At 38.3% G+C, this 24,001-nt stretch overlaps 1 protein-coding gene across 1 annotated transcript; it reads left to right on the top strand.

Annotated features, from left to right (window-relative positions):
* Positions 1 to 248: 248 nt before the first annotated feature.
* Positions 249 to 23,571, top strand: LOC119828434 (5'-3' exoribonuclease 2 homolog). The gene is made up of 17 exons (XM_038350582.1): positions 249 to 477; positions 926 to 1,165; positions 1,423 to 1,652; positions 1,919 to 2,025; positions 2,102 to 2,260; positions 2,604 to 2,731; positions 3,213 to 3,392; positions 4,013 to 4,204; positions 4,800 to 4,889; positions 5,593 to 5,756; positions 6,387 to 6,555; positions 6,824 to 6,913; positions 7,883 to 8,039; positions 8,877 to 9,072; positions 9,621 to 9,817; positions 10,061 to 10,171; positions 21,914 to 23,571. Exons 1-17 carry the CDS (start codon positions 403 to 405, stop codon positions 22,246 to 22,248), a joined length of 2,820 nt encoding a protein of 939 aa, XP_038206510.1. The 5' UTR covers positions 249 to 402; the 3' UTR covers positions 22,249 to 23,571.
* The last annotated feature ends 430 nt before the right edge of the window (positions 23,572 to 24,001 follow it).

The raw sequence follows: 24,001 nt of genomic DNA, 5'->3' as shown, positions 1-24,001 counted from the left end.
CTTACATTCCCATGAGCATTTCTTTCGACCATGTGGTTGTGGAAAGCAAACACACTGCACAATGTAATATAAAATATTAACCTTTTTTTTAGAAAAAAAGATACAATATCCTCTTAAATTAAAATTTAGTTTTATCAGCTTAGGTAGATAACCACAGAGTAATAAATCTAAATTTAATCAGCATTTTGACCATAATGCATGTATCTGATTTAAAATATGGAAAAAACGGGCTACATTTTTGACAAGAAAGAAAGTAGAAACTGAAACATCAAATATTGAAATCAACAATGGCACCTGCGTCGATTTGTTTGTGTTGAATACGTGACAATTCATAACAATTTGGTACACAAGTGTTTGAATGTTCATATTTTAATTATAGAAAAAGATTAAATTGTACACAAAATGGGAGTTCCAGCCTTCTTCCGATGGCTGAGTCGAAAGTATCCAAGTGTTATTGTCGAATGTATTGAACAGAGGGTTAGTATTTTAACCTCAAATTATTTATATATATTTGTTTACATTTCTTTCATGCCTTTCGACAGTAAATGTGTTTTGGTTTCTTAGTTCACAAAAAATTAAACTTAATTTTAATAAATGAATGAAAAAATTTTCCTTTAGAATGTTTTGTATAAGTATCCTGCTCGCTAAATTGTCGAAAATTACAGTTTGGAATATTTTTAAGGTTGCATTTTATTATAAATCGATCATTTATAAAAGTAAAATTAAATATTTTTGTATTGAAGGATTGTAATTGTGATATATATATTGTGAATGTTTCTTAATATGTGGAAAGTAGTGATACTGAACTCTAAACTCTATCAGAAAAATAAACAACACTTTATTATGGAATCCAAATAATAGTGTTAAAAATAATAATAAAAAAATTAATACTCTGTATTAAGTAAGAGTAATAAATGTCTTCCAGCCAGTCGACGTAGATGGCCAACTGGTGTTTGTGGACTCATCACTCCCAAATCCCAATGGGGTGGAGTTTGACAATCTTTACCTGGACATGAACGGGATCATACATCCATGCACCCATCCAGAAGACAAGCCTCCGCCAAAGGATGAAGATGAAATGATGGTGGCAATATTCGAATGCATTGACAGGCTGTTCCGCATTGTGCGACCCAGGAAACTGCTGTATATGGCGATTGATGGAGTTGTAAGGATTTTTACATTTATTTTTTGTTTTATGTTTAGTCGTTTGTCGAACATAGTCAATGTTGTTCTGTTTTTATCAACTTTTTTTGTAGTCAATTGTTTAAAAGCTTTATTATGTGCATAAGCATATTTTTTGTATGTCTACTCTGACAACTCATTACATAAAGTATCATATTTTGTATAAAATCTAAAAATCTAAATCTATTTTTTATGAATACAACCAGGACCAAATCATTAATAACAAATACATTATTTAAGGCACCTAGAGCGAAAATGAACCAGCAAAGATCACGTCGTTTCCGTGCCTCGAAGGAGACTCAGGAGAAAATTGAAGAAATAGCAAGAATCCGATCAGAACTGCAAGCTAAAGGAGCATACCTGCCTCCCGAGAGGCCTAAAGAGGCTCACTTCGACTCTAACTGCATCACCCCAGGAACACCTTTCATGGACAGACTGAGCAAATGTTTGCATTATTACATACATGACAGGTAAACATTCCTATTTAGTTAATTGGAATAGCATTCGAACATATTTCGCAAAATTTAGGTGAAGTCATGAAGATTTTTTTAATGATAAAAGCAAATTTTGTGAACCTTTTTGTGATATTCAATGAATTTTGTGAGTTTAAAAAAAACAGTTTGGTGACACTTCTTTAGTAAATCCGAAAATCCGAAAATGTGTGGTTTGGATTGCATTTCTTTTTTTTATGTGTTTTTACGAATGTGTGATTTGATGACAATTTAACCATTTTCAGACTCAATAATGATCCTGGATGGAAGGGGATAAAAGTGATACTATCTGATGCTAATGTTCCCGGGGAGGGGGAACATAAAATTATGGACTACATACGCAGACAGAGAGGTATATTCACCTTTTTGACAACATCTGTGGGTCGGGTTGGGTTGCCAAATATGCTCTAACTTGTACAAACCCACAGCTCAACCGGACCACGACCCGAACACGCAGCACGTGCTCTGCGGCGCTGATGCCGACCTCATCATGCTGGGCCTGGCGACCCACGAGCCCAACTTCACTATCATCAGAGAGGAGTTCAAGCCCAACAAGCCGCGACCGTGCGACGTGTGCGGCCAACTTGGTGAGTCGCTGGAAACTGGGTTTTTCTCAGTCTAAAATTTTCTTGCTAAATGTGTTATTACACAAAAAGTGGCGATTGATCTAAGTAAGTACTGAATTGTTGCTAAAATGTAACATTATTTCAATGAAGCCGTGGTTGCCAGTGGTAAAAAAACAATTGCATATAATAATTCTTTTCTACAACAAAATGTCACCACCAGTAGCAATCCAGTTTCTAAAATGGGACCAAATGGCATGGCAAATAATTTGATGGCTGTTTAGCTTGTTTTAAAAAAGAAATTTGCTTATATTTTTAAACATGGCATTTATTCTAGATACATAATTCAATATAACAACACTTCCAGGTCACGAAATGAAGGAGTGCACCGGCACCTCACCAGACGCTGCCCTGGTGCGGTCGGACCCAGCCTTTGGTAACCAGGACAGCTTCATATTTGTGAGGCTCAGTGTGCTCAGAGAGTATTTGGAGAAGGTAAGATTGGTGTGACCGCTTCCTTGTTACAGCAGACCTGGATTTGATTCCGGGTAGGATTTCTATGTACAAAAGAAGTCTCGTTCTGACAGGACCACCAGAAGGTTGATCAGCCTTCTGGTGATCTACTTGTCCATAAAGAAAATCGTTCAGTGAAATAGATGTATATCATCTGCCGCATACCCCACTCCCCACAGGGGAGACAGGACTTCACTTAAAAAAAATGTCTGTCATATGTCACATATCAATTGTGTTTTCATATTCTGTTCAATGAATAATTCTCAGTTAAATTACAGATTTCGCTTTTCATAACTTGTAAAAACTCTAATGCTATCCCCCATTTGATATCTGATCCATTCGGATACATGTTATTTAATTTTTCCAAAGATTTTCGTACAATTGTTCTAATATGTACTAAACAACACTATCCCCATATATATTTACATAAATTACCATGACACTACGACACTTCCCCCTCCAGGAGCTCCAAATGCCCAACCTGCCGTTCCCATACGACTTCGAGCGAGCGCTGGACGATTGGGTTTTTATGTGCTTCTTCGTTGGCAACGACTTCCTGCCGCACCTGCCCAGCCTCGAGATCCGCGAGGGCGCCGTGGACCGACTCGTCAACCTGTACAAGAAGTGCGTCTACAAGACACGGGTGAGTGTTGTATGCCAGTGTCGCACACTCTGGCTCCTAAAGAAAAACTCAAAAAAAAAAAATGAAATAGGTGGATTTCTATGCTTTTGACCTCAGTCGAATTTGATATGGATGAATTAATACTTTTGAATTTTTTATTTATAACTCTTTATTTACTTGGTACATAACCCTAAATACTACAGCATTGAAGAAAAAAAAAATCCGTAGTGTATTCTAAGGCCACTAGGCCTTATCAGTTAGTATACAAGTTTATTACCTACATAGTTAACTAACTACTTTATATTAAACGCTAAAAACATTTACGAAGGTGGAAGAAATTCGTAGTCAAGTGTAAAGAGTAAAGCTTGTGATCCTCTTGCAAATTGACCCAGTCGGTTAAAAACAATAACATATCCTATCCTATTTCTACTATTCCTGCTATCCTACTTCCTACTAACTAATATTATAAATGCGAAAGTTTGTAAGGATGTGTGTGTGAATAACATATAGGCAACTTTTTATCCCAATATTCCTAGGGGATACGGACTAACGCGGTCGAAACAGCGGCGCGCAGCTAGTATAGTATATCTAATCAACCTAAATAACATAGTAAGAAAATGTTCAAACTACTCCCCTTACAGGGTTGGATCACGGACTCGGGCGACGTGAACCTGGACCGGGTGCAGGTGATCATGGACGAGCTGGGCCGCGTGGAGGACGAGATCTTCCGGCGGCGGCACCAGAACGAGGTCAGCTTCAAGGCGAGGGAGAAGGCGAAGAAGCAGCAGAAGATCAACTTCCAGCTGCTGGAGAATACGCAATTTGCGCCTACCGTGAGTGTCTAGTACTCCTTATTTTCTACTCTATTTTATCTTTATCTGCATCTTATTTATCTTAATTAATGGTCAATTTATTTTTCGTTCCGTCTTAATAAAAAAAAAACATATATTTGTTTTTTTGTGTGGTGCATCATTTTTTTGCAGCTGCTCTTTAGCTTATTTGTACAGAACACTTAGTGTCGCGAGTCCGACTCCCACTTGACTGATTTTTTTCGGGTCAGTTATAATTTTTCTATCATATTTTTACTCTGCTTTCGTTTATTCAAAATAAGTTCCATTCTTTCATATTAGATCTCTGTGGTAGAACTCAAAGCTCAAGGCATTATTAGAAAAATCTGTAAATCGCAGTGTTAGTTATCATTGTCAATTAATATTTTCTTACACTGATTTTGACATTTTCTTATGTTTTTTCTTCTTTGTGTTACGAATTTTTCTTCTCTTATTTCTATATGACAAATTATGCAATCACTACATCGGCCAAGATCTATTTTTTATACTCCTAAACAATAAGAGTCAGGCAGAACAGCGTTCGCCGGATCGGCTAGTAAATAAATAAATCTTTTATATGTTTTGTTATTCAAATGAACAGGCGTTAGGTGGCGGCGGCCGCAACACGGTGCAGAACGCTCGGCGGGAGGCGGCCGAGATCCGCAGAGCTGGTATGCAAGCTGTAGCAGCTGTGAGTATCCTATTTTTTTTTAGGTGGAGCTGGTGGGTCGCCTGATGGTAAGCCCTACCACCGCCTCTGCAAATGCATTGCCGACCTTAAATTAGAAAGGTATTAAGAAAGGATCGACTAGAGGAATAAAGGAACGGACTGGAAAGGGTTAGGAAAAGGATAAGGGTCTCCGGCTCCCGAACTTACCGAACGATACATAATACATGCTACTATATCACGCCGGTCTCTTGTGGGGGTGTGGTACTTTCCCGATGCGAGCTGGCTCAATTCGTGCCGAAGCGTGCACGACTACCACATAATAATGATTTTTTCATAAACTACGGGTCCGCCCCGGCTTCGCACGTGATACAGCTCTATCGCTACAAGAACCTTCCTTGTGCCATAATAATATAATAATAAAATGGGATATAATATGAAAGATGAAAGTCCATAGAATATTATTGCTTAAGAACCCCAGGACAGTTGTTTGGTGTCATTGTTATGTTCATATTACATATTATGTAGAATTCAAATGTAAAATTGGCGTTTTAAAAGTGCAACTACAGAGTTTCTTGCTGGCTCTTCTCTGTAGTAACTGTTTTCCGAACCGGTGGTAAATGTTACAACAATTTTATGATTTCAAAAGTTCTTCTATAAAAAGCCTAATTGAATAAATAAATGTTCGATTTTGAGTTTGAGTTTGAATAAATCCTGAAATTTCCAGCGGGAAGAAGAAGAAAGCCGTTCGCGCAAGCGCTCAGCGTCACAAGCCGGCCTGGATGACGATGATGATGAGAAGCACGACGAAGTGCGCCTCTGGGAGGAGGGCTTCAAGGAGCGCTACTACGAGAGCAAGTTCGAGGTGGACAGGGAGAACCTGGAGTTTAGGTTAGTTGGCTATTATGAATTAATGAGTGATTATTTAATATGAAATACACATAGTACAAAAACTTCACAAAATTATAGCTAAAATACGTCCACTAGATAGTGCTACCAGACAATAAACAAAAATAACAGGAAATAAATTCGTTGAAAATACGTAGGTCAGCAAAATAAGATAGTTATTATAAAGAATTTAAAATATATCCTGTTAATGATGATGGTAAATATGTGAAATCACGAATACGACGACTATACTGTTGTGTTTTCTCCAGTTTACTCTAGATGGCGTTGAAATAAAAATCTGCCCTAAAAGGGAGTTTTATGGATACAATTCAAAATATTATATTTGTATTGTTTATATTAAGGTATTATATTGAATATTATAGGTGACAATTCCAACACCCGTTAAATCTCTTGGTAGGGTTTGAAGTCTGAAATAACCTTGTGGCATATGTCAAATGGTGAAATCAAGGCAATGTAGAAAGTGATAACTTGATTTTGGATAAACCGGTCCGTTACGTAACGCGTTACGGCGCCGGTCTGTCCGGCTTGCCTTCCTTTTTTGTTCCTAATTCTTCCGTTACTAATAAATTGAGCATAAATTTAATTAATTTACTTCCTCCTCCCCTCCCCCAGGTACCGCGTGGCGCTGCAGTACGTGCGCGGGCTGTGCTGGGTGCTCCGCTACTACTACCAGGGCTGCGCCTCGTGGAAGTGGTACTTCCCGTACCACTATGCGCCGTTCGCGTCCGACTTCGTGAACATCTGCGGCCTGAGCACCAAGTTCGAGAAGGGGACGAAGCCGGTCGGTAGTTTCGTGTGTTTTGGAATGGGTTTTTAACGAACGTGTTATTATTTTTTCTCCTCTTTTCTAGATTTTTTTTTTTTTTTTTTTGAGTTTTTTTCGAATGCTTTATAAGCGAGCGTGAAAAAGTATTAAACTTTAAATTTGGCTTTAATAGAATAAAAAAAAAATGACTTGTGATCGACCTTTGTCTATAGTAATGATAACCTATGCAGTATTTGTGTAAAAATTCCAGAGATATATTGTTGTTTTATTTGTATTTTTCCAGTTCCGGCCCCTGGAGCAGCTGATGGGCGTGTTCCCGGCGGCCAGCTCGCAGCACGTGCCCAAGCCCTGGGCGCAGCTCATGAGTGATCCCGTGAGTTGCTGACGTCACATTTTTAAGAAAGAAAGAAAGGAAAATTTCTATCACGTTAATTATAATAACCAACGCCTGAATGTTATGTTCCTTTTTAAGTATTGTGTTGTGAGTTTTTGTTCAAATGGTGTACCATGACTTACACGTAGCGGGCTAACCTCAGGAACTGCTGGACCGATTTAAAAAATTCTCTCACCATTGGATACGTAGTATAAGATAGTAATACCCGAGTGCTTTAAACTATATATGCTCCACGGGCGAAGCCGTAGCGCACCGCTAGTGCCATATAATTTCCGTGTATAAGCACGTACACCCTTCCAGTAATAGAAGTTTTAGCGAGAAATAAAAACCACTTTTTACTTATATATTGCACCATACAAACATTCGGATATAGTAACAGCTAGTAATTCAGATTGAAGACTGAACTCGTTGTGAAGCGGCACTGATTTGTATATAAATTACCACTACCACTGATATAAGTTTTTAGAAACTACCTTCAGTTTAATAACACAGGTTCGAATCAAATCAATAACCGTATTCATTATTTAAACATTAAATATATTAAAGTTATACTTGAAAAAACGACATGCAGTGGTGGCTCAGTGGTGAGAACCTCGGACTTCAAAATCGATAAGTCGGGGTTCGAGACCGGGCGAGCGTGCAGGAAATAAATTGATTTTTTAATTTATCTGCGCATGTGGATAACATCACCACTGCTTAAAACGGTGAAGGAAAACATCGTGAGGAAACCGGCATGTCCGAGAATCAAAAAGTTCGACGACATGTGACATCTGCCAACCCGCACTTGGCCAGTGTGGTGGATTATGGCCTGAACCCTCATAAGAGGCCTCTGTCCCAGCAGTGGGAACATATATGGGCTGATGATGATGTGAAAAAACGAAAAAAAAAAAACATATAATAAATAGATAAAATAAAATAACAATAAAGACACAACCGTTTCTGTTTCAGTGTTCGCCAATAATAGACTTCTACCCGACGGATTTCAAAATCGACCTAAACGGCAAGAAGTTCGCGTGGCAGGGCGTCGCGCTGCTGCCCTTCGTGGACGAGGCCCGGCTGTTCAAGGCCCTGGAGCCCTACTACAAGGATCTGACGCAGGCTGAGAGTGAGTCCAGCTATGTAATATGGTTATTTGATGGTAACACCAGCCAAGAAATGAAATTTCTTCTTTTTTATAGACCGGGCAGTGTGCGTAACTTGTCGTTATTGGTAAGCTTATGTTGCTTAATGTGTAAAACCTAAAGGTAAATGTTAAACAGACCGACGGACTGCTCTATCAACGTACAGCCCAAACAACCGGAGCGATCGGCCTGAATTTATATGCAGATAGTAACTGTGTGTAGGCATCCGCTAAATAAGGAGTTGTACCCCCAAGGGAATGGACGACGGATGTTTTTACTATGAGAATTTATATTGATCACGCGGGCGAAGCTGTGGGCAACATCTAGTAATATATAAAACGTTTTAAGATTGATTTTATCTTAACATCTGAGTTTTATTCAATCGACATAATATTTATAATAATTCATGTCTCGGTTACCGATATACATGTACTGGAAAATATTTAAAACACACGATATAACGTGTCATAACGCATATGTATTTACCGCTGACATGTTCAAAAATAGTCCAAACACGACACAACGTGTTCTATATGTTTATATTGACCCACACTGGTCCTTCGAGCCAAATCCAAAGTGAACCCTTACACACATTTCCATTACCTTACCCTTCCCAGTCCATTGCTTCCTTCCAGTCATCAATCCTTTCCTTATCCCTTACCCCTTAAAAGCGGCAGCGCATCCCCAAAAGCACCACCTCTGAGAATGTTCATGGGCGGTGGTGATCGTTTACCATCAGGCGAACTACCAGCTCAGTTGTTCGTTATGATATATAAACTGGTCCTTCGAGCCGGATGTAACAAGTCCGCCCGCGCCCGCAGTACAGCGCAACATCCGCGGCCACGACCGCCTGTACGTGTGCACGGGCAACCAGAGCTATGAGTTCCTGCTCGGCCTCTACCAGGCGGCCGGCGCTGAGCTCAAGCGGCTCGTGGAGGAGGAGCAGGCCTACCCGTACAGGAGCGAGGGAGCCAGGGGGGAGGTGATGCTGAGCGCGGACAATGTTATCATCGGGGGGTGAGTGGACATGCATCGCTAACGTGGGTTGGTCAGCTTTATAGATTCTTTAGATGACAGTTCTCGACTACTTTTTATAATTAAATATTAATGCATAGATTAACGATAACGCAGACTAAGCAAATATTGTTTTTCGAAGCTAAACAGCAAAGAAACATTTCAAATTCTGTGAATGAATAAAGACATATTTACTAATATTGTACGTGCGAAAGTGTGTTTGTATTTTTTTCATCGTCGCACCGTTTTTGGTGTGATTTTTGAGTCCTGGGATAGTTGGGAGGCTGGAGAGTGATATTATGGTATAGGCTCATCACACCTTCTCATTACACCTTATTCTAATCTTTCATTGACGTACGAGGTGTCGTTATCACCATCAGAATTGTGATAGTGTAATAGACTATACAATAACCAATGGTGCCCGCAAATAAAAAAAAAAGGTTTTTTCCTGTCTCAGCAATATCGAATAGAACAACGTACGAATACTATAAAGCCAAAAGTTAGCAGTCGGGGTTTTTCGTTCTCAATAAGGATTCTCGTTTGAAACACAGTCAACTCCCCTCCCCCGTGGTGGGGCTGCCGGCCGTGCTGGACAACCGCGTGGTGTGCGTGCGCTACCGCGACCCGGAGTACCCGGAGGAGTTCGTGTTCCCGGCGCGGCGGCTGCGCGGCGCCGCCGAGCCGCCGCGGGTGCTCCGCCCCGGCGACCTCGCGCACCAGGAGAGCAGGAACTGGCGCCCGCAGATCGGTGAGATATATATACGCTTCGATCGTTGTAATACTTGTGGCTAAAATAATTTAACAACTTTAAAACGCTTTAAAATTAAGAATTATTCTTCCTCTTTCAGCGTTTCTATATATTTCTTATCATCATAGTTTCGGATTTTGCCTACCATTCCCAGTTAAAAAAACACCCCGTGTAGTTGTATTCCAAAATAAAAAAGAATCTAACCCACATTGAAAAAAAGTTAACCCCAAGTACATCGTGCAGGTATGGTCCGCTCGCACACCGTGGCCAGCCTGGAGGCGGCCGGGCACCGAATGCTGGGCCACCACCTGCCGCCGCAGGGCAGCTACTCCTCCGTGCCGCCACCACAGCACAGTGAGTGCAAGTTTACACTAACACAAGCCACTTGTCCTTGTACACTTATATTGCTACAGGCCCAGTTCCTTTTCCTCACCGTTCCAGGTCCATTCCTTCTTTCCAGCCCTCAATCCTTTCCACTTCACTAACTCACTACCAGCTCGCCCGCTCTGAAATAAGAAAAATAATAACTTCTGGATCTATTTTATAAGTTCTGGATCTATTTAAAATGCTGTAAGTAACTGCATCTTGTTTCCAAGTACATGCCAGCGACTAGTCCAAATATAATAACACTATAATAAAATATTCAAACTCAAAACTACAATATTTGTTTTAAATCGACTTCTTTGAGAGCGCTTTTGAAATGCAAAAACATTATTTACCGACATTTCGTAAAGCAGTTTCTACAGAGAAGAGCCGGCAAGTAACTCTGTAGCTGCTCTTTGTAACCGGTGTTCTCAAAAATGAAGTAGGTTCTCAATTCGACTGTTTAGTCTTTGTTTTTATAACTCCGTCAAAATAGTTTTAGGTCACATCCAAACTGTTCGTTTGAAGTGAGTCTAAATCGAAGCTAAATATGTCGGTTACATACAAACATACAGGTGAAGGTGGTGACCCCCGCCAAGTCGAGCAATCTTTATGTGCACGAAAGCTCTCTGAATATATTGAAACGTCATATTTCAGGATTAGTTTAGTGAAAAGAAAAGTAGGAGGACCATTTTTGTACATAATTTAAAGGTTGTTATTTTTATCTCAATTATGTTTTTTGATTACACTTACCGGGTCGAAAATATTGAGTTTTGATCCCGAATAACCACTATTTTTATGTCTAAATTGTTTAAGCTATAAACGATATTACTAGCGTAACTTAAATTATTGTTTGGTTCGAATTAACGGCTCATATTGTGACGTGTGGACTCGGCGCCATATTGTGACGTCGTTCACAATATGGCGCCGAGTCCATCCTATTCGTTTGATTATTCTAGAATAGTCTATTCTATATAATAAATGTTTATTTATTAAATTATGTTTATTATATTAGTAAATGTTTCTTTATTTTTAAAATAGACTAACTATCAACAACAAGACTAACTATCAATAACAAGCAGTTTTGAATTATCATAAGATATCTTTACCTTTTACCACCAATTCGTTTTCTGACCATTTAAACTTTCATCACGTTTTTATGGCATTTCGTGAAACTCCAATTAATTTACTAAGATTAATAATCCGTTACATACAGAGGGGGTTTGTTGTGTGTTTATTGAGAGGTGGATTTAATTCTAAAGTTGATAAAACGAGACACAAAATTTTGTAAGTTATGGATTTTGGTGGATTTTGGTGGATTTTAGTGGATTTTAGTAGGATGTAGGTTTTTTTTGGACGTTATAATATATAAGGGGTGGAATAAGGGATGAATCTGTAAGAGAGATGACTTTATACACATACATGCATGTAAATAAACCCACGACGGGAAAACTAGTGTACAATAAAGAAATAAAAATCAATATGACATAATCGTAGAGTTAAACGTCAGTGAGTTATGAGGAAGTGCAGGCGGGGGACGGTAATTGGGCCACGCGACCCGCCCGCGTGCGGACGGATTAATGCATTTTTAATTTGTCCCGGTTATAACTTCGCTGTTTACATTTGATTTCGCTTTATATAAGCGACCACCCGATCCGCACAACTTCTGCGTTTTAAAGGAACTTTTCCATAATTTTTTAAGGGTTTCATACACTAAGGGTAAAACGAAACCTGTCTGTTTGTCTGTCCATCTGCCACCAGGCCGTATTCGAAAGTTGAAATTTTCAAAATTGTGTATTTCTGTTGCTACTATAGTAACAAATAATTAAAAATCGAGGTTAAGCAACGGTTGGCTCACTAAAAATTTGGATGGGTGATCAAATATTTTTTGCATTTTATTTGTACGCAACCCTCAGTGTCGCGAGTCCGACTCGCATTTGACCGATTTTTTCAGTTCTACTCCAGTCCTATTGGTCTCAGTTTATATAAATTAAAGGCTATATAGTCTACCTCGCTTGATGCATTATCATCTCAAAAATAATTCTGCAATTCCAATCAGTTGTTCTTGAGATTATGGTGTACAACCCAACAAGCTAACTCTTCACCTTTATGATATTAGTTTAAATACAATCTTAGAATTGGGAAATGTACCAAACGGGATTCAAAATTAAAAATGAAATGTTGCGATTCTGCGCATTTGAGACCAGTTTTTAAATATGAAATTTTTTGTTACTGAAACGGACATTTCTTCTCTCCCAAACTGAATACCCAGTGCAACAAAACACGTGGATCAATAAACAATCTCTTCCCTTCTCAATGAGATTTCTATTATATATTCAATGATAAAAAACTTTTTAACGGATTTTAAACGCGATTTATTCATTATATTATTAACTCGACGTTTCGAACACTTTACACCGAGCGTGGTCACGTGGAGACCGTGTCTCCGTTAAAAAGGTTTTAATTTCTAAATGTATAATACTCGCGTAAAATCAAACACAAGAAAATACAATATTCAGATATTCTGCAACCAGGTCACGGTACCGATACAGACGTGACGCTAACAAGACACATCGCAATTGGCGTGTACACATGGCAATTTGGAACGGAGCGTTTAAAACAAAGCCTAATTAAAATGGCAGCCGTTACGAGTGGCGGGAACAAAGATCCCGATCAAAACAATGCGCCGGCTTTAATTGGCGTGCTCTCGGCGCATTTCTGAGAGAGGAGGGTAGTTTGTTTCTGTTATAACAATTAGCGGGACAAAGCCGCGGAGAATGGAGACGCTCGAGAGTGCGTCTTCTTGAGATATATGTTGATGTGTGCAGTAGTATCCTGGTTTGAGCGTACAGGTTGTTCCGGGAACTTTTGGTCGTGTTTTAAGTGGTATTAGGTCGGAGTAGCAACAAGGAATCGGTCCGGATCTGCCGGCATAGCATGGTTGGTTGTGTGTGCGTAAAGCGTTGCTTTTTAGGTCTAGATTGGATGGCTATAGGACTCTTTGTAGATCTGAAAAATAGTTAGTTTGCTAGAGTATAGAAGGTTGATTGTTTCCTTGCACTCTAAAAACAATAAATGAATGAATCTTTTCTAACTTTGGTACCAAAATTGCTTTATATATGTGGGCTCTTAGGGTTTTCAATTGGAGACAATAATAAAAATGATTGAAATAATTGACTAACCTACCAAAATTGAATTCGTGTGTTTTTCAAGTCGAAAACAAGGATAGTTCTCTTCGATTCGACTTTCGATTCGAGATACGACTGCATCTCTTGTTTGTGTTTGTTACTCTGTAACTTTGTGTGTTTTCAACGAATTGACGCGATTCTTTTTGTGCTTTATAGATAGCTAGCTGCGCCCCGCGGTTCCACCCGCGTAAATCCGTATTCCGAAGGTATATCGGGATAAAAAGTTGTCTATATGTTATTCCAATTATCCAGCTATCTACGTACCAAATTTCATTACAATCGGTTCAGTAGTTTTTGCGTGAAAGAGCAACAAACACACACACATCCTTACAAACTTTCGCATTTATAATATTAGTAGGATCATTGTCATTATGTCCCGTTTTGGAATTTTAGTTCTTGCTCCCCGGGACGGCCGTGACGTGACCTATGTTGTGGTATATCTATATCAATCTACACTTGATTTTATTTATTACTAGACGCGGTTCCGCCCGGATATGAAGATTCCCGTTTTATCCCAAAGGAGCCTTTAATAGGAATGAAAAGTATCCTATCACCCAAGTTAGCTCATACCCTGTCTGTATACCAAATTCATTGAAAATCCGTTCAGTAGTTTCAGTGTGATTGACGGACAAACATCCAAACAAACAAACTTTCACATTTATGATATTAGTGTGATTTTGCAGTTGGGATTAAAGGCTGAAGTGCGATTCAGACAAGCCACACTGCCGAAAATAGTCAATTCTAAAATTATTTCAGATAAAACCCCAATATCAGGAAATGTTTACAAACAATCCAATCGGAAAAATGTTGCACAGCCCATTTTTGACTTGCAATTTATTAAAATCGCTTAATCCGTTTTGTCTATGTAGACAAACCGGATTAAGCGAAAGCCAATAACAAAGCACTGTAATCCTCACATTAGCCATTTACGAATCCCGTAAACCTTATGTTTAAGTTAATCGTCACTTGGATCAATGGCGAGCGCGGCAACAAAGACCGGCGTCCGAAGCGAAACCCATTATTAAAATAAACTAAATTACATGCAATGAAAGAGTACAAGACACAATCAAATTGGCCTGTCATTGCATTGACGTGTAATAGCGCGCGAACGTAAACAGGAAGCGCGCCGTGCCGCCATTGTTGGGCGCAGTGTCGCCAACTACGAAAATAATAATTATCGAGGGTTGCGTGTACAATGGAGCTTTTTTTTTTTTTTTAAATAACGGGTCGATCGGCTCAAGTGCTTCCTATTATCCGGTTGAAGGGGATTACGCTACAGTTTCGGGGATTTTTTTATCGATTCCCTTTGGTACCCTTTATCCAGGTGGCTGTCGGAGGTGTGCTAATGCGTATTTTATTTACTTTTTTAATCGGATAACGATAGGATGTATATTTCGACTACCGGAAGATGTTATTTTTTTTTTTTTTTGGATCGGAAAAACCCATTTCATTATTTAATATTGTGTTCTCTTTCAAAAAGTGATAAGATTCTCTTATCGTCGAAAACTTTATTTTTCTTTTACTTTTTATTATACACCATATATTATATAATTTTATACAATAAAGAAATGTATGATGTATCAGAACTTTAAAATAATGTGTTCTTAAAATTTTGTGTCCTTTGCACTTTTAAATCCATACATACCCACCTTCTTACACGGAAATACGTTAAAATCATTTTGCTATTCAATCACGGCAGAACGGCTCAATGGATATGGATAAGATTTCCAGAGGGTTAGACTGTATAATTTTTATCCAGATAGCCCACAATATTGCAATCTGAAGCCTAAATCCAAATAACATTACCTCACCCAGGAGACGAACTAGAAACATCGCTCAAGCCAAACTGCCTTACGACAAGACATTAATAAATGTACCAGCATGTACAAACAACCACTCGACTTGACTTCCAATTAATCTCTTTTTAGGAATCGGCTCCAATCGAACCGATAGCCCTTGTGTCCGTCGCGATAAGGTCCAAAATCGATCGTCATCCCTCTTTAGGGGGCGGAACGTGTCCTAATTACATACCCCCAAACTGCTGGGGTTTAATTGAATACGCTTATTTGATTTTGAGATTGACATATCTAAATAATGCGAAACGATTAACCCGCGATTGCATTTTAAATGCGAGAGCCAAGTTCACGTCCAGCAATTTGATTATGGAAGCAACTAATGGAGTTTTCAAAAATATTGTTTCTGAGGTTCAGTTGTCCGTTTGATTTTAAATGTAAGAAACAAGCCGCTCGTCCTGGCTATGCCCGAGTTGATGCGGGATAAAAACAAATTAATTTATAGCCCATATGTTTGGAGCAATGGCCATGGTAGTTATTATGTGTGCGGGTGGTGTTCGACCCAGAAAGATCACAGTCCACTTAACATAGCCTAACAATCGCGACGCGTAACATTTTACAATAACTTGTAGTATAACATTTATTTTATATAACTAGCATACCCGGCCACGCGTTGCTGTGGCTGTGAAATAATTAAAAATATTAGATTATAAACTTTTGGGATAATTAATCGAAATTGATACTATCCTATATCTTAAGTTGGACCAAAATACACATAAAATGTAAAATTTCATCAAAATCAGTTGAGTTTGTGAAAAGTTCATTGGGAACATACATCATGACACTGGATTTTTATATATTATTTTCTATAATAGAACAGTAACAGTTTATAAGAGTAATAATAAACTAACTAATGTAGATTATTTAACCCTTTTTTACATTAAGTATATAAATCCAACACTAGCAACGTAGTTCTCCATCTGGGTATATCGCCCAACCCTGTGACACATAGTTTAAGTGGATTTCTATTTTAAGCTAGGATATTATTTCATTCCATAACCTGAAATGAATTTACCAAATTCCTTCTTGGTACAATAATTTTGAAATCGGTTCAATATGGTATTTTCTTGTGTTTGATTTTACGCGAGTGTTATACAAATAGAAATTAAAGACTTTTAAACGGATTTAAAACGCGATTTATTCATTATATTATTAACCCGACGTTTCGAACACTTTACAAATATATTTTGAATAAATCGCGTTTGAAATCCGTTAATAAGTCTCCCCGTGACCACGCTCGCTGTAAAGTGTTCGAAACGTCGGGTTAATAATATAATGAATAAATCGCGTTTAAAATCCATTTAAAAGTCTTTAATTTCTATCTGTTCAATATATTCAGATATTACCCATCTTTATAATATTGGTAAATTGTTTGGACTGAATTAGTGCTAAATGGTTGTAATGGAAGTAGAAGTAATGGAGTCGTAGAATTTACCTGTCTAAATGGAGGTAAATAGAGAGAGAGATAGAGAGAGGGAATGACATATTTTGGGTTATTTTACATTGGAAACTTCACTTGAAATGCACCTCCTTCGTTTTCATTCATGTATTTTAATGGAAAAAGTATTTTCTATTCTGCTTCCTATTAATCTTGATCTTTACTCCAAAAAGTGAAGGTTCTGAATTCTAGTATATCTTAAACGTCTCAATTGCTCTCATACAGAGTATACGCATGGAATTTTTCTAATCCTGGTGATCCTAATCGGGATAAAAATATCTCATGAAGTTATCATAGTGCCTTCGATCTTCGATCGGTGTCCTAATCGCGCCTAAAATAGTCGGTCACATACAGAAATACCTATATGTGACCTCAATGAAAGCATGTTTAAAAACACATCCAAACAAATCGATCATGAAAACATCGCAACAAGAAAATAATCAGTGGCTTTTCATTGTCTACGGTCCACGAAAGAAAGAAAAGTGAATTATTTTGGTGGGATTTTTTTAACAAGCACCGCGCTCAGACGTCGCCCGGGGGTGGTGCGGTACAATGGCGCGCTCCACCGAAACTTGTGTCCGTGTTTGTCTACGTGTGTCGCTTCAATTCGCACTGTGTTCACGCGTTTGTCAGTTTTCCTGGTGGTTCGTAATGGTGAATGTTTTTCATGATGTGATTGGAATTTGAAAAGAATTGGCAAATTAGGGAGGGTTCCGTAAAATTTCGGAATTTTGCCTCAGTCAAAAATCCTGTATGATGCAGGATAACATAACGTATATTATCAAAGAAGACTCAACTTCTTCTCCTCAGCTTTCTTTTTTTACTTTAGAGGAGTTTGTCTCGTGAACTATTTATTTTAGCAAAAAACGGCCTTAGAAACCTCTATATCATTTTAAAAGACCTCTCCTCCAATTATACTCATTTAATTAAATATTCGCGATATTTTTTGTCCCCGGTTACATACATGTATGAATAGACAGCCATAAAATTGTATATTTTTCTTTTTAAATTTTATTAATAATAAAATGCCAATACTAGTCTATTTCCTTATAATGTTTTTTTTAAGTCTCCCATCGGCTTTTATGCGATTGACGAAGATACAAACAGACAAACAAAAAAAAATAAAATATTAACCATTGTTTTGGGTTCTATAAAACATCCCGACTACATAGCAATTACTGTTACTAAATATTTGATGGACAGAAATGATCTGGTTACTGTCTTATTATATGTAGAAATACTATGCCTATTATTAATTTTCGAGTCTGATCATCAAACAATATATTTATCTTGGTCGAGCCTAGCTACTGTCTAACCAAACAATATTCAAAACTCATCTCATAATTGTCCATTGCGTCAAAAATGTTATTAAATGTTAAGTATCGTGATACAACACAAAGTTTCGCGTCGTCCCTTTCATGATAAAAATTTACAACAATCAAGGTATTTTCAAGTGACACAAAGTGAAGCCACGCTCAATATGACTTATGAAACGCCAGAGCCCGCAGGCATTTCGCAACGACGGGGTTTAGCCCCTTGAGCACGCGCCTCTCTCTAATTATAGCTGGCTAGGCTCCCCACCTTCCAGCTGGAGTGGTGCGCCGTGTCTCGTTTATGCCTCCGCTTTATTTTTTTTTTCCCGCCAAGATGCCTGTCACATGTTGCGACGTTTCTCTTTTGATGTGCCGTTGTGTCTTGTAATTGATCTTTAAGGAGTTGATCAATGATTGGTTCGTGGCTCCAATGTTCTGGAAACTTCTTATGCTGTCTGTCAAATTCGATTCTGTTTTGCAAAATATACAGTCTAATATCACTATGTACTCTTAAACTAATACATATTTTGAAGTTGTAATTTATCGGTTTCATTTAATTGCTTCTACATATAGAAATGATTTATGATTTATACAAAAACATCAGTAGAACAAAGATATTTTATTCAAAATTCAAAAAAGCGGGCATCACATATGTTTTTATTTGTCAAGAACACGACTATTTGACGTTCAATAAACATTGGTTTTTATCACGCAATACAATATCGAAAACACGAGTCAAACAAAATTGAGATATACAAGATATAAGCCCATCTTGAAACCGCGGAACCCAAGTACCTACGCGACTCGTGAAACGTGAAGTGCAAATTTTGAAGCGGTTTTCGCTCTTACCCATAGCAATGGCGAAAGTCGACTCATAATAGCTGGCTAATAGAGGCCGGCGCGACACATTCATGGCTTGAAAGCGTCACAAATAAGAGCAATGACGTTCGTGCCAAAATTATACAGAGCTGGAGTGCAGAGCATTGAGAGATGGTTTCGAGGAGCTTTTTTGGCTGTTTACGCGACCCTGGATTGAGTAATTAAGAACCGGTAGCCGGCGTGGAAAAACTATTGGATGGTAGTTGCTTGGTAGAAGGAACCACACTATTTTGGTAGGATACAAATGGTGCATTTAAGGATGTAGTGTGGAAAATGTGGGAATCTTGGTGAAGCTGTGAAGCTGTGTGCATATTGTTTGTTCCAATTTGTCTGAATGTATTTTCAAATGACTTGTTTCATTAATTAACCTAAAGGAAAATAACTATTGGGATTTTTCATATTTTCCCTGCTTCTAAAAATTCAAATATCTTATTTGTTTTTTTACATTATAATACAAATAACAATATATTTTATATTGTAATGTTGTTTATGAATTATTGATATTACTCATTTAATTAATTATTATGACTTTCCTCCGATCCTAATTATTTTCAATGACAAAGAGACGTCGCAGCTAGTAGATAGACACGTGAAATAAAATAAAAATCCAGTGTGCTCCGCACCGCCCCCACAGCGGGCACCAAGACTTAACAATGGCACCTAATGGCGCCACCTCGTTACGCACTCGCGACGGATAATTATCGCGAGATGAATACTTGACGATTCACAGGGAAAATACCGATTTCTTTCCGATTGATTCAGTGTGGATGCAGCGCTTATCAAATTGATAAATTGTGGTATGTCCAGACTTCTGGCTCCGGGTTGATCGAAATGTAGTTAGTAACTTAAGCGGGTAGCTCTGTTCTAACGCTTTGTTTTTATTTCTGATATGGTAGAACTGCCAGATATTCAAATTACACTTAGTACATAGATGGTGAGGGTGATATCATCAGGTTTATGGGTCGAGTTCAGCTTATTTAGAAATTAAATACTTAAAATGTTTAATATGCATTTTCATGAGGCTAACCTAACACTTCATATTTACAGAATAATGGAAAATCACGTTTTACGCCCCTTCGAAAATACCATAAGTTGTTGTACATATTTACGTTATTGCCAAGTATCGATTTGCGGAGAACTCAAAACAAAAAAGCAGTTCTCAAATCTCGCCGAGGTGTAGACGGAGGCGCAGCCGTTAAGTGCCCCGATAATACCTCTAAATGCGCTCGCAAATAGGGAGCTATTGTTTGCCGAGTGGCGCGCAGGCATCGATAGTGGATTGTTCACGCGATCCTTTTAGAGCAAAAGTCGCCAATACCACCCGATGAGCTGTGCAGCGTGTATAGAGCTGCTGGATGATACATGAAGGAGTTTTATGGGATTTCGGAATCCTACTAATATTATAAATGCGAAAGTTTGTAAGGATGTGTGTGTGTGTTTGTTGGTCTTTCAAGCAAAAACTACTGAAGCGATTGCAATGAAATTTGGTTCGTAGATAGCTGGACAAATGGAATAATATATAGGCAACTTATTATCCCGATATTCCTACGGGATACGGACTTACGCGGGTGAAACCGCGAGGCGCAGCTAGTAGTTTATATTGGAGTGTCGGAGAGGTTGTGTTAAATATTCAATCTATGATTAAAATAGAGTTGCACGACGATTTAACTTAGCCTAATCTTAGGTTTATAAATTAGGTAACGGGAAGTAGGAATAAGCCTGCATTTTAATAATATTAATTGAGTGAAAAATCAGTCGGTACCATGAAGAACAATGCTAGTTTGGTCTTTTCATGTGAAGTGGATTTCGAAAAAAGAATTTGTTACACCTTTAATTTGAGATGGCGGGACTTTTGACTTTAATTTCCCAACAATTTTACATTCAGATAGAAGTATGATTGTAGATAATATGAAGAAACGCAGGCGTGATCAGAAGAATCGAGTCACAAGGAACTTGGCGGTAGGAGACTCCCAAATGTTGTGAATCAAATTGCATATTGTGCAATAAGGATCATATACCGACTCGACATATTTAATTGACAGACTGAGACCGCGCCTGAACAAATGAATCGGATAACTGGTTACACGAGCAAAGCACTAGAAGATTTGTAATCTTAAGCGCGCTGCCGTTTATTCAGCCACGACATCCTCCAACCACGTCAGAGTACCCACAGTGCCAGCTCTAGAGGTGCATACAGTGCGTGCAAAAACGCATAACAGCCGGATAATTCAGCGGCATAGATCCGCGTACGACATTAGTGCGCCACAAAGCGACCGATTAAACACTCCGCGGCGCTTTCACACGGCCCGGCGCGGTTCGCAAGCGGTTTTAAGCCGACGAGCATTCGGTTTTGTGCGAGACGCGAGAGCTGCGTGAATGCCAGATCTTTTGGCTAAATAGAACGCGAATGGGCTTATTTATGTTGTGTAAACGACGTGCGGTTCATGCATTTTTTAAGATGGCAGTTGGGTAGGTGGTTTGTGTGCTGCGTGGGGGTTGGAAAACTTTTGGTTGGTTAGCGGATGATGGTTAGATCCGGATTTAAATGTCAATGGTGTTTTTAAAGGAAACAAGAAATACAATTCTGCCTTACATGTTTATAAAAAAAAGATTTGTTATAGATTTGTTTATATGTAAATTTAAGAGTATTGTTTAATTTAAAATGTCTATAGAGATACAATTTCATTGTTTTAATTTTATCGCCAAAAAATATTGCCAATTATACACCCCACTCTACTTCACTCCAGGACGATCACTGCGAGCACTGCACTTACATAATAAGTTTATCTCTAATACACTCACAATATAAATATTGCTATTTATTAAGATTCATGCTATATCGCAAGTATGCCTTGATCTGTAATCTCTTCTGTTGTTATGTTAGAAGTATCGCTAACCATCCCGGTCTCACGATCTTCGAACGTTTTAAACTTTTACCTGTTACAAAAGTATCCTCCTTCCTTCCTACCTTCTTGTACCTTCTGTGTCACCTAATATAGTGAGCAGACCTTTCCCACCCCAATGAACCAATTACAGCGCATTCAAATAATATTCTTCCACAGACCGATCACACTCCTTCGGGCCGCAGCGCAGCGGCTACGTGCCTCACCAGAACTACGATCAGAACCAAGGGAGACCAGAATACAACCGCTCCGGTTATCAATCTAACCAGGACCGGTTCGGGAACCAGCGCCACAGCCAGAACAGGTACGGCAACCAGGGGTACTCCAGCGGCCAGGGTCCGAGGCACGGACAGAATAACCAGGGTTACTCGTCGACCAAAAACCACACTCAGGGCCAGGGTTACGGCAGTCAGAATCAGAGGTACGGGCAAAATCAGAACCAGGGCGGCTGGAGACCCCAGGGCCAGAATCGGGGGAACTCCACGTGGCGTTGAGTCTATAGCTTTTTTTTTAGGATGTAAATAGGTAAATAGGATTCGTACGAGCGAGCGGACGGAGTGATTTTTGTATAGATTTGTAGATGGTGCTAAAGATGATATTTTCCAGAAATGGTTGATTTATTTTGACTTTCCTTTATTGAATATAACGAACACCTTGGGAAGTTGTTACTTTGTGTACCATATTTACTGATTCTGCCAGACAGGCACAGGATATAACTTTTATATGATTGTAAGGAAGACACCATTATTCTCACGGAGTTTTGCAAACAAAAAGTAAATGAAATAAATTTTAAAGAACAGTTATATTTTTTTATATTGGCTATTTCATATAATTTTATGGCGTCTATAAACATATTATTCAAACACTCGAAATATAATTTCCCGTTTGCTCGTTTGTTCGATTTATTAAATAAATGTACAAAACCACATTTCCACATGCGCGTATTTTATTACGTGTTAATTTTTCGTTTAGAAAATATCTTGTATAATGCAATCAAAATAAGGACCTCGCTCGGCGGGAGTACGGGACTTGCAAGAAGGGCACTAATACAACTTGTTTCTTAATGTCTCATTGCTACAATGTTTCAAGGTGATTGTATAAAAATTCTATGTAATTTTATATACTAACGTGAAATAAAAAATACAATCGTTTTTGAGCATAGAAATGGATTGTTCGTAGATTTAAGTTCGGTCGAGAAGTTCTAGAAGATTCCAAATCCGAATCTGAAGGATTTCGTTGGTAACTCACATATGCCTATTGTACATTTATTTGTATGTATATCTGCTGATTGAAGACAATTACCGTATCGTGGTAAACCCTGTTTTATATAACTTTTGCGTCGCAGAGAATTTATGATTGATTAATTATGTATTTTTATTGATTTGGTTAGGAATATTGGCCGTAATGAAAGAAGTTAAAATTTTACACTCGAAATGTGTTCATGATTTTTTTGGGGTCAACATTTCTAACATTGTAACGTATTTTGTAAAAAAAAATATTACATTAACGATTAATTCTTTATTAAGCTTCATATAAGCTTCATATTTCATCAGATAGTTCTGGGATCCAGGAAACATACACATTTTGGCCGGGAGAAAGTTGAAGCTTGTAATAAATTAATGACATAAATATTACCTATACCCCACTGGGGGGCAAGGAACGTCACACGAAGATTGATTTTATAATTATCCTTTACGGCCTTATGAAGAAATATTTGCAATGTTTAAATTTAGTTTTAAGTGATAGGTTTCAGTAATTAGCCAATTGAAATGACAGAACACTTGATTTTATAATAATTAAGTTCACAAATAAACGATTTATAAAATTCTTGAGTTTTCTTTATTAGTCTTTTAAATTTATATGTTTTTACATGTTATTTATTTATTTACTTATTTTTTATGTCATAGCGGGCAACTGAGCTGGTGGTCCGCCTGATGGTAAGCGATCACCACCGCCCATGAACATTCGCAAAGGTAGTGCCTCTACGAATGTGCTGCTCGCTTTTATGGGGTAAGGGAAAAGGAAAGGATTAAAGACTGGAAAAAAGGAATGGACTGGGATGGGTGAGGAAAAGGAAACGGGCCTCCGAAACACACTTTATTGTGCTGGCATACATAACGCATCCTTAAAATAAATGTCTTAAAAGTAAACCAGCATAGCGGGCGGCCCTATCACTAAAGAGTGATCTCTTCCAGACAACCAACTGTAAAAAAGTAATATATAAAAGAGGAGGTAGGTTTGAAGTAC

This window comes from Zerene cesonia, chromosome 8, assembly GCF_012273895.1.
Source record: "Zerene cesonia ecotype Mississippi chromosome 8, Zerene_cesonia_1.1, whole genome shotgun sequence".
NCBI classification, from domain to species: domain Eukaryota; kingdom Metazoa; phylum Arthropoda; class Insecta; order Lepidoptera; family Pieridae; genus Zerene; species Zerene cesonia.
Note: the sequence above shows the minus strand (reverse complement) of the source record. Positions and strands in the feature narration are given on the sequence as shown.